Here is a 12,361-nt window from a genome sequence, read left to right on the forward strand (position 1 = left end):
CAGGCTGAGCCAAAGTCGGCGCATTTTCCACATAGCCTGCATTAATAGAGTCATTTTTTAGTTTTTATAGTTTTTTATAGTTGCTAGGCGTAAAGAGTTCACCTTTCAAAGCGGGATGTTTATTGCGGGGGAGGAGCCACGGCGGCAGTCGTGATCGTAATTTCCGGTTAGTGCACCACGGAGTACTCGATTTGGAACAGCACTCACATCTGAAAAATTAACGTAGTAGATAGTACGGATAGTATACTTCCTTTAAGTATACTCATGGAAGTACAGGTATTGGAACACGGCAGCCTTAACAGCATAGCCTATTTGCATAATAAGGGAAATAATTACTTTTCCAAAGCCAAAACTTACTTTATTTTTCAAGTTTTACAAAGAAGAAATCTAAAAATCATTGTACAAGATACTGTGTGTGTGTGTGCGTGTGTGCGTGTGTGCGTGTGTGTGTGTGTGTGTGTGTGTGTGTGTGTGCGTGCGTGCGTGTGTGTGTGTATAACACGCTATTTTATGTTGAAATGCGACGTAATCCAGTGTTCACGAAAAGTACACTGTCAACGTATGCTTTTGGCGACTGGGTTGGCTCTCAGATATACGTGTTTCTAACAAGATGATATCATTAAAAGTTACATAAAGTAACAGTTTAATAACACAAACGCAGGAAGCACGTGAGCTGCTAGTTTAGCGAAAGCAACCTGACGTCGTTGAAACATGCGAGCGAGCCGATCAAATCCTAATAACTATAAAACTAAAGATCAGACACAATCACTGACTGAAGATTATGCAAGTAAAAAGTATATTTCTCGCTAGAAATGTTATTAGAAACACGTTTAACGGTGAATCGGTCCTAAAATATTGCATTTCCCATTCAGATAATAAAGATTAATAAAGATCATACACATTCACTGACTGAAGATTATGTAAGGAAAATGTACATTTCTCGCTAGAAAAGTCATTAGAAACGCGTTTAATGGTGTATCTGTCCTAAAATATTGCATTTCCCATTCAGATAATAAAGATTAATAAAGATCATACACATTCACTGACTGAAGATTATGTAAGGAAAATGTACATTTCTCGCTAGAAATGTCATTAGAAACGCGTTTAATGGTGTATCTGTCCTAAAATATTGCATTTCCCATTCAGATAATAAAGATTAATATAAGCTAGCCGTGTTCCGGAGCCGCGGGGGATTCTGGGAATTGGGGTTCTCAGTTGACAAATGGGGCTTTTGTTAACTTGTTTTGTTGTTAGGATTAAGTGGGGTTAATGGGTTCGGGATGCTATGTGGTTGTGTGTTGTTCTATTAACATTGTTCGTGTGTTCATTATTGTCGACACCGTCACCGAGAGTGACGTGACCATCGTTTCGTGCAGCTGTTCCGTGTTGAAGTCTCGTTCAATAAAAACCAACTCTCGTTGTCGAGCGTTCAATAAAAACCAACTCTCGTTGTCGAGCGTGCCCCCCCCCCTACAAACGTGTCTCCCCCCCTCAACAAACGTGTCCCCCCCCCCCCCCTTCAACTAACGTGTGTCCCCCCCCCCCCTACAATCGTGTGTCCCCCCCCCCCCTCAACAAACGTTTCTCCCCCCCCCCCCCCCACCCCCCTCCCCGGTCAACAACAGTCTCCCCCCCCCCCCCTAAACAATCGTGTCCCAAACCCCGAAACCCGCCTCCACAGCGGCACACGTGGATACTGTAGGTATAACACGCTATTTTTTACGTTGAAATGCTACGTATCCAGTGTTCATGGAAACGTACACCGTCAACGTTTTTTCTTGGCGACTGGGTTGCTGGGTTGGTGACACAAACCAGCACCGCAAACGTTCTCTCCCGCTTGAGATGACGTGTTTCTTTATAGTGTAACGACCTCGCCGGTGACATAATCATGTCGAGTCATTAGTTGAAGGTAGTTTTAATGGACCAAAAACCAGGTCACTGAAACCCGTAACATTGTAACAACATTGAAACCAACAGCTGAAAACCGGACCCAAACAAACCCCGGTTACCCCGGCAACACGGTCTCACTCGCGTGCAGGCCCCCACCCTCCTGTTCTTCCAAGGCCCTCCCCCAGCTGACCTAATGATTCGCCCCACACGCTGTTTGACAAGAATAACATTACAATACATGCACATAGAACAACTGGCATAACGGACAACGAAATATAATGTAACACATAACACACAAACTATTTAACTGTCCCAGGGTCGCTACAATAGATTCATGGGTCTGATTCGCCGATTTCCCATGCTGATATCCCCGAAGATTCTCGGGCATCTTCGACAATTTGGCTATAGATTGTCTCATTACACGCTAAATAATATAATTATAGCCTAATTATATATATAGGTTTTGGCATAAACATAACTAGGGTGCACTGTACTATCTGCGCACACCCTTTCTGAAGCCTCTCTCTCGCTCTCTCTCTCTCTCTCTCTGTCCCTCCCGCTCTCTCTTTCTCTCTCTCTCGTAGCGTTTTGTGGAGCACGTTAATTGTCTTAGAACACTCCCATTCAGAATGCATTGGTTTACATTTCGTTTTGTGTAACACGCAAAAAGTCGGACTATCGTGCTCGGGAACACGCTTCAATAGATTAACGTTCGTGCGCAGGAGCACGCAATGGCGTGATACCGGGTTGCGTGTTTCTCATATGTATGTGTAAGTGTTTCAGAAGAGTATGTATGTATGTGTGAGTGTTTCAGTAGTGAGTGTGTGAGCGTTTCAGTAGTGAGTGTAAGAGTGTTTCATAGGTATGTGTGTGAGAGTGTCTCAATTAGTTATGTCCTAAACGGCCACTCATACTGTTGTGGTGGTGGAGAAGACATGTCGATAACTGTTGTGCACCAGGTTGCACAAATAAACGAGGCAAAAATAGATGTACGTCGTTCTACCGCGTTCCTAAAGATGCGGAGAGGCGAGCTAAGTGGATCAGCGCCATTAAAAGAGCCAGGAGCAAGCAAAAAAAGGCTGAAAAATGGGACCCCCGGATTCCGCTTGTGCAGCGATCACTTCATATCAGGTGAGTTACAGAATACAAAGCTTAGCAGCTTAGCTTCATTATTTAATAGGCTATAATTGTGGTTTCGGATCAGTTTAATACTACATAGCTAGTTGAATTATAGCATGCAATTCGTGGGGCTAACAATGTCCTGTTTTGTAGCTGCTAAGCTAGCAAGTGCTAACGTAGTAGTAAACAAACCCAAGTTCGACACTGAAATGTTTCTATTTATTTTGTAGGGAGAAAGAGTGATAATCCCTTGAGTCCGGACTTTGTTCCATCTCTTTTCAACTACGTTCCATCTCCAGAGAAGAGGAAAAGAAAAATGAGACTGGAGGTTTTCAACAGAAAGCAAAGCTACAGAAGATAGAGCAGACAAAGCTATCTGCGAAAGCCATCCCTCCCAGGTGAATATTTAAGTTCCTTAACCTGGTCAACCCCACTTCCATGGACTTGGTAAAATTATAAACCAATTTTTTTTTGTACAATTCATTGTAGGTTTAATAACACCCAATGAGCTAAAAACCATAACATCTGTGACTGGTTTGAAATCATCACACACACCTACCGACTTGCATTTGGCAGCCAATGACTATGCATGTGATTGTCACTGTCATTGTCAATATCCCTGTCATTGTCTTTCTATTCATTTATTTTATTATATTGTTTATTTATCATATACTGACTAGGGCTGGGCGATATGGACCAAAACTCATATCTCGATATCTTCAAGCAGAATATCGATATAAGATAAATATCGATGTTTGTCGAAGGGGGTGGGGGGGGGGGGGCGGGCGCCGTGCTCCGTGCGCAGATTTGATATTACTATTTCTACCGTTCGGAATTGAATACAGTTTGATGGTTGAATAAACCGGGGACTAGACACTGCCTCCGCCTCGTATTAGAGAACATTATAATATATAACATCACGGCCAAAAGCTTTGTGCGCCTCCGAAATATTATGAACCGTAACGACTGCGTGGGGGGGGCAGACATGACATGCTATTTTATGTATTCTTTAATATAGGTATTAGTGGGCAACTAACACAGTATTCAAAGACGTTCCCGAAATTCTGCCGTGCAGCCACGGTACCATGCGCTCTGTTTACAGTGGATGTATCGCAATGGCGAGGCGCACATAGCCTTTAGCCGTGTTCTGTAAATATTCTAGAACCCACGGGACCCACATAGCAGGAGACTCCTAGGCGGATCCGCCTTCAATCCGCCAAACCCGCGTAAGCTGCCTCATCCGTTTGGGCGCCGCCCAGAGGATCAGCTCCGCCTCCGAAAGTTCTACTGTCATACAGCGGATCCTGAGCAGACCCATGTCGGATCCCTGTACGCGGATGCGCCTTTCACAGAGGATGGCTCCGCCCACTGTCAAACAGTGGATCCTGAGCGGACCGCAGACGCTTAAAGAACCGGAGAAGGTCAAGTCATCATCGGAGATTTTCTGTGCTTTTTTGACTTTGGGCTGAATCCTCTTGACTGAGTAAGTGCATTTATTAATTGAGATATTGTGACATTCACAGTAAACATTGGCCTTTCTGTTTTCATCGTGTAGGGGCTATTGTGGTAGAAATTAACCTTACATTTTATGTTAAACTATGATTATTATTAGGCCTACATATCATATAGATACTTTAATAGTGGAAAACAGCTGATCACCTTTTAGCCTAGATGTTATGTGCCGTGTGGCACCAGTGAGTGAGTCCAGTCCATTCCCATCTAATGTGTCACACCAGTAAGAGAGTCCAGTCTACTCCCATTTTGATGTACTCTCTGAAGACAATGCTTACATTCACACGTGTGCATCATCTCTGTTTGTATAAGGATAATATATGTTCTAAGGTCACATTGGGATCCGGAAGACATGAGAATATGCTGACATCCACACAGTATGACCCAGAAAAACATTCTATGCACATCAATATTTGATGAAAGTCCAACTTTGTATTGTGTAAAGGATTGGGGATATAAGGAGCTGTCCGGGATTCATTTGGCAGTGTGTATTCGCGAATACCATTCGGCTTTGTTGTCTCTCGTTTGCGGGCGGCAATAAACTCTCCATCTATACTTGACCTGGACTCTCCGATTCCTCTTTGCTTATAGCTAGTTGAAGTGAATTAGATAAGTTGTTATTATTAGTGCCACAACACTATATGCTATAATTGTATTGTAATGACTTTGCTTGATATTGAACTAGCAGTAGAACCGAGAAGTGATTGATCATGTGAGTGTATTTGATGTAAAATGCAATAGCAATTTCGGCAGACTATGTTATGTAAGGGACAATGTATAGAACGCCGGTCATTATGGGGAAAATGAGCCCTGTGTCGGTCTGGTCTGTTTTAAGGCCCATATCCATTATCTACTCCTAGCCTATCTGCCTGGCAACGGACGATCACGTCGAATGACGTGAACATTCGCGAACCTTCTATCTAGCGATCCGTTATCTGTATTGTGCTATTTCGTCCTTGACCTGCTTTAAACACTCAGTTTACTTGCTCAATTTGATTAAACAATTAAATACAATACAAATATAAAGTAAAAACAAGTGTTATCAAGCGATCCGTTAACTGTATTATGTTATTTCGTCTTAAGCAACATGAGCGCGAATGTTTTTTGAAACCTGCCCGGCAACGGACGACGTGATCATCTGCTGACAGGCAGGTTTGGAATGGATTACGTATGGATGATGCGCCCGGTAAAAATTTGGCAGCCGGTACAAATTTAGTGTGACAGTGCCCGCGTTGCCCGGGCTGCTGTCACGGGCCCGCAGTTCCAGGGCCATTCATTCATTCACGGGGCACGCGGGAGACGCGGGAGTGCCGTGGCCGCATTGCCCACGGTTCCCGGGCCATTCATTCATTCGTTCGCGGGGCACGGCGGGAGTCGGGGGAGACGCGGGAACGCCGTGGCCACGGTGTTCCAGCAGAGTTTGGTCTCATAGTGTCTATTGCCCCTTTTCCATCCTCTTTGTAATGAAAATTAAGCTTAAACATTTTTCACAGTCGTTTAGACAACGCCTGTTTGTGATTTATTATGGTAGCATTATGGAACTTGGTCCTCATCATCTTCTATTTTGTGTTCTGCAGCTTCAACTTTTCTGCCATTGCCTCCTCTGCTGGGTTTGATTGATCAAGTAAGTCAACATTTCTGTTAATGGACACCTCGTCAGGCATTATCCCTTGCATCTTGCTCATGTTACGTTTATGATACAATTGCCTTTGGAGCACAGAAGATTTCATTGCAACCTCATTACATTCCCTCCATATTGGTTTCTGCTTCCCACTTTACTCACGCAGTCACAACACATCAATGGAACTAAAGCGCCCTGATGTGGCATGAATGGTCTGCTAACAATAATGAGAATAATAATGCCTCACACATACATTTTCCAGAAGGCCATTTCATGTAGCCGAATCAAGTAGAGCAACACAAATGTTTTTTTTTGTCTAGTTTGTAGCAATGAAACAGACAACACCACTAAAGTATATTCAGCAATGTATTTATTTAAAAAACAACATTAGGAGCAATGATTAGGAACATTACATTAGGAACAATGATCAATTGATTGCAACCTGTCTTTCTCAAATGTCTCTTTTAGAACAAAAATGAATAGAAAGACTCTGCCTGTCTCCTCAAACGCCTTAAGACGAAGGGCACGTGTTGACGTCCAAAAAAGGCTTCTTGACATTAGGACAGACATGACTGACATGGACATGACGGCAATGACGGCAGATTACAGAGTTCTCTCTGAGGACACTGCTCCTACCTCTTCAGCTGCAGATGCAGATGCATTTGATTCACTTGAAGATTTAAGTGAAGAGGACATGGATTTTGATGATGGGGATGGGACAACATGTTCAGATTCTGAACCTGATGTCCCATCAGATTCTGAACCTGATGTCCCATCCCCATCCCTTTCCGATAACATTGCCAACTGGGCAGTGAGATTTGGCATTTCAATGGTTGCCCTGACTGCGCTGTTGAGCATACTCAACATAACCCATCCCAATCTGCCCAAGGATGGTAAGACCCTTCTCAAAACAAAAGTCCACTATGATATTCAAGAGAAGGCTGGGGGTAACTACCATCACTTTGGGATCCTTTCCTCCTTAAGGAACACTTTAAATAAACACGTCAAAGGTGTAATAAAGGTCTGCCTTTATTTAAAAGTTCCACTTTACAGCTGTGGCCGATCCTTGGATTGCTAGTTACCGTCCCTATGAAGGAACCAGTGGTGATTGGGGCGTACTGTGGACCTAAAAAACCAAGTTCGGCCACAGAGTTCTTATCAGATTTTGTGACTGAATTAAAGGAGCTCGAGGCTGGGTTTTGCTTTGGTGATAAGAACCTCACAATTGAGCTTCACACAGTAGTGTGTGACACCCCTGCACGGGCCTTTGTGAAAAAAACAAAGGCCCATAATGCTTACCATGGGTGCGATAAGTGCCAACACCCGGGGAAGTACCAGAATCACCGCATGTCGTTCCCTGGACCAGAGCACCCCCTTAGAACGGACATGTCATTCAACTTAAAGCTCGATGAAATTCACCACCATGAGGGACCTCATCCATTTCAGGGTATCAAGATAGGCATGGTAACACAGTTTCCATTAGATTACATGCATTTAGTCTGTTTGGGCGTTGTTAAAAAAATGCTCCAGTTCTGGCTCCGGGGTCCTTTAACTGTGAGAATGCCTGCACTGATAGTTGACAGGATTTCACATGAACTCCAGTCTGTCAGGCCGAATGTTCCAGTTGAGTTTGCCAGGAGACCACGGTCACTTAGAGAGTTAGACCGGTGGAAGGCAACCGAATTCCGGCAGTTTTTACTGTACACTGGCCCTGTGGTGCTGGCGGGATTCTTGGACCAGAATATGTATTCTAATTTCATGCTCCTGTCAACTGCCATATCGATCTTGGTAAGCCCTCAACATCACAGCCTTGTAGACTATGCTGGCCAATTGCTGAAGTCTTTTGTTGCTCATTTTGGTGAGCTGTATGGGACAGACCAAATTGTTTACAATGTTCACTGTTTGGTCCACCTAGCAGACGAGGTGAATCGACATGGCTGTTTGGATACTTTTTCAGCGTTCCCGTATGAGAACTACCTCGGGAAAATAAAAAAACTCGTAAGAAAACCGGAGTTCCCACTAGCCCAGCTTGTCCGGCGCCTTTCAGAGGTTCAAGCTAGGAAATTGGATGTTGATGCAGACATCACTCTAAAAAGGGAGCATTTTGTGGGGCCAATTGTTGTTGGGATGGGAGTGCAGGGCCAATATGGGGAAATGAGATGTGAACGATGGACAGTAAAATGATCAACAGGGGACAATATATTTCTGGTGGGGGAGAAAGTCTGCCTTGTCAAAAACATCATCCAAAATGATAATGGTGTGTTCATTGTATACACTGAATTTTCCCAGCAGTCGCCATTTTATACCTACCCCTTCAACTCCGACAGAATTAACATATTCGTTGTCAAACATGCATCTGATGAGCTGAAGTCGGTTGAGGTGTCATACATAATGAATAAAAAAAACAATCAGTTCAATCAATCAATCAATCAGTTTAAACAATCAGTTCAAGTTAAAAACTCTAATTATATAGTTGCCTACTGACTATGAATCAGTTCATTCAATCAATCAATCAGTTTAAACAATCAGTTCAAGTTAAAAACGAATTATATAGTTGACTACTGCCTATGAATCAGTTCAATAAATCAATCAGTTTAAACAATCAGTTCAAGTTAAAAACTCTTAATAATATGGTTGACTACTGACTTCTGACTATGACTTCCATTACTTCATTACTCTTGCTGTAAGTATTCCAGAAAAGGTGGTATTTTTCCAGGTATACACTACGTGTCTTGTTTTTTTTATTTTTTTATTTTATTTATGTTTATTTTTTTATTTAATTTTATTTTTTCCACAATGTCTTGTTTTTTAAACGATTTATGATGACTATATGCTCTGTAAGGTGACCTTGGGTGTCTTGAAAGGCGCCTCTAAATTAAATGTATAAAACACACACACACACACACACACACACACACACACACACACACACACACACACACACACACACACACACACACACACACACACACTTCTTTTTTTTGCATGACAAATAATTTTTCTTTCTTTCTACATTAAGGATGAGTTTTCATCTCATTAAGTTTGCCAACGGGGACATTGCTGTGGTCCCGGAAAATTGGTGTGATGACGGGATGGTGTACTGGCCAAAATATAAAAACACAGAACGTGCCAAAAGGGCAGCGGCCAACAGTGAGACACCAGAGTCAAACTGGCCAAAATATGACATCATGGTCATCAGAACTTGTGGTATGCCAATTCATAAAACTGTAGTTTAAAGAAAATGTGATGGTTTCTTCTCCTTCTGCTTGGAATAACATATTCTGTCTATGTTGTGAAAATTGTCTTGCATTGTTTAAAATGTTCCTTTAATTTGTGGTATGAGCAGCAGTGCTGAGTATGTAGGTTGCGCTCAAGAATAATGTACCAAACAGCAGTCTGCCATTGACTCTCTGACTCTGACTCTGACTCTCAGCGCTCTGCCATTGTCCCTGATTGGCATCGCCTGGGAATACCAAAAGCTCAAACTAAGAGTCAATGGCAGAATGCTGTTTGGCACATTTTTCTTGGGCGCAACCTACCCACTCAGCTCTGCTGCTCTTACCACAAATGCATGTTCCTTACAAATGTGGCATCATTTAAAAGGGGAGGTTTCAGGCTTTCCAACGATGTAAGTTTTCTTGCTAAAAAGCATTGTTATAGCAATGAAAATATCAACCAAACACAAGTTTGCTTACTTTGTGTGCCTAGTTTACGTATCTTTAGTAATAATATTGCAGCTAATTTCAACCTTATGATCATTTTAACATATTCAATTTTAGACAACTACAAAGATGCCTGTAGGCTAATGGAGAAGTACCAGACGGGCTGCAACACCACTGATCTTCAGTCTGAGGCAGAGGAGGAGTGTGGGCCGCCAGATAAACGACAAAGGAAGGCAGTGTAAGTGTGTTCTGTCTTGTTTATGTTTTTGTATTGATAGGAAGGATATTTCCCGTAGCATTCAAAAATAGACCAGAGATGTTTGTGCTATACTGTATGTATATTTGGCAATTTTGGGATTACAGTTACCCCAATAATAATATAATATGGTTATTTAACAGGCATCACTTTGGGGACTCTGATGAGAGTGAAGATGGTGGCCAATTGCACTGGCAGAGTAAGGGATAATCTCCTGCCATCAGAAATAACATAATCATAACTTTAATATTAAGATATGGTTAACATTCTTAGTGCTAAAGATAATCACCTCACCTTGTATCCATTCCTCCAGCTCCAACATCTCGCCGAGGGCCAGGCAGCAGCAGCAGAGTCTCTCCTCGACTTGAGGAAAACTGTCTAGGTAAAGACTGATCTCCGAAATAATATTGAATACAGTGGCCCCATCTATATTAACACAGCAATGGTCACTCTGTTTCAAATCAACAGATTGCAACTGCATTACCATCTTAGATTTTCTGCATACTCCACTGAAATTGTAATTTTTTTTTTTGTAAAAATATCTAAATGTCAGCCACATATTTTGTCAATTAAAAACATCTGCATTCATGCAATATTTATCATTCATCAATACCAAATTGTATTGAAATACATCGTCAATCCATTCATGGGATTTAAATAGGTAGTGCATTCCAAAATGTTGCAACATACAAATTAATGCACAACCAGAGCATGGCCAGAGATTTTTCGTTTGCAATTGTTTGGTCCTCTAGCTGACAGTCTACCATGGTTAACAAATCACAATAATTTAATAACAATTTCCTTCCCTTAGCACCTCACCATGGGGCAGGACCGCAACAACCGTTGCCAAAACAACTCTGGAGAGTTACTCAAGGTAAGGACTGATCTCTGAAATATTAGTGAATAGAACGGTCCCATGTGTATTATCAGTCATGATTAACAGATGACTGATTTAATACAATTCTTTCCCCCTCTGGGCCAGGAACGGCAGTCCCTCCTCTTCTCCCTCCACCCCCTCCACCCCCGACATCAACCCTGAGCCTGCGGCCAACAGAGGAGCCTTCTTCAATCCCCGCCATCGGACCAACATGGCGAGGGGGAAGAATGAATGAGTCCATTCCCTGCTCTGGTAAGCAATAACTGGCAAATACTGGAGGGTCATTCTATGCTACAGATTTTGGAAGAAATTATGACAACTCTCACATATTTTCTTCAAACTTTATCAATAACTAATGTCAGTATTGTGAGTAATGAGGATAAGCACTGAAACGTGATGTATTTCACACACTACATTTGAGCTATATTTCATGTTTGTCATCAGTGGCTGAAGTCCACATCCTCAACCTGCTGGAGACGATTAAACAGCAGCAAGACCAGCTTGTGGCAAAGGTCAACTACCTCTGCAGCAGGATGAACAGCACCCCGGGGCCAGAAGTTGAGATGCCTGATAATATTAATCTCCCGTTGGAACACCTGGAGGCAGTGGAGGCATTTGAGGTGTTTTTAAAAGAACCCTCAAACCACCCAGCTCGACATAGAATAGTGAGTCTTCTTAATATGAATGGTCCATGCTATAATGCTATTAGGTATATTGATTGTCCATGATTATTGCAAGTATTCTATTGAAGCAGCACTGAACAGGCCTGTCCTGAACCCCCCTTTCCCAGATTGTGTCAGTGAGCGACAGTCTACCTGGTATGACATTGTGTGTAAGGTGGCACATGTCCATGAGAGTGTGAGCCAAGTACATGTTTAGAAAAAGAAAAATTCAAGGGAACAGGATTTTTTTCTCGAGAGCAACTAGTACAAATATAGACGTTTTTGTTTTTCTACATTTCGGGATGCATAAGCTTAGAATTGTTTACCTTGCTGATATTTAAAAAAATATATATATATTTGCCTTTTAGATTGCTTCTTTGGCCACAATTGGAGGCCAGGATTTGAAGAGGGTGACTTGGAACATTCTTGGCCGGCTTTACACAGACGACGTGTCCCACCAGATCAACTGGAAAGGTGTGAACACCAAAAAGGCCTTCAGCCAGATGTCGGCAAAGAGCTTGCTTTTCAGTAAGTATATAATTCAAAGTAATATTGATTGTCTGTGGCGTTGTGTAGCATTATGTAGACAGTGGCGTGAAGTGTAGCAAGGCGGTGTCACGTTAAAATTGTACCGGGGGCGAAAATTTTCAGTTGTTTACATCTTGACAACCTGCCTGGCAACAGACGACGCGATCGTCTATTGCCGGGCAGGTTGCAAAAAACATTCGGCTCATGTTTCCAAAAGACGAAGTAACATAATAT

At 42.4% G+C, this 12,361-nt stretch overlaps 1 protein-coding gene across 1 annotated transcript; it reads left to right on the forward strand.

Moving 5' to 3' along the window:
• The first annotated feature begins 3,117 nt into the window (after positions 1-3,117).
• On the forward strand, positions 3,118-11,799 carry LOC130378196 (uncharacterized). Its single transcript, XM_056585085.1, has 10 exons — positions 3,118-3,407; positions 6,099-6,145; positions 9,162-9,349; positions 9,922-10,042; positions 10,204-10,259; positions 10,374-10,442; positions 10,872-10,934; positions 11,043-11,189; positions 11,382-11,602; positions 11,728-11,799. Exons 3-10 carry the CDS (start codon positions 9,163-9,165, stop codon positions 11,797-11,799), a joined length of 936 nt encoding a protein of 311 aa, XP_056441060.1. The 5' UTR covers positions 3,118-3,407; positions 6,099-6,145; position 9,162.
• The last annotated feature ends 562 nt before the right edge of the window (positions 11,800-12,361 follow it).

Source organism: Gadus chalcogrammus, unplaced genomic scaffold (genome assembly GCF_026213295.1).
Source record: "Gadus chalcogrammus isolate NIFS_2021 unplaced genomic scaffold, NIFS_Gcha_1.0 GACHA070, whole genome shotgun sequence".
NCBI classification, from domain to species: Eukaryota; Metazoa; Chordata; class Actinopteri; order Gadiformes; family Gadidae; genus Gadus; species Gadus chalcogrammus.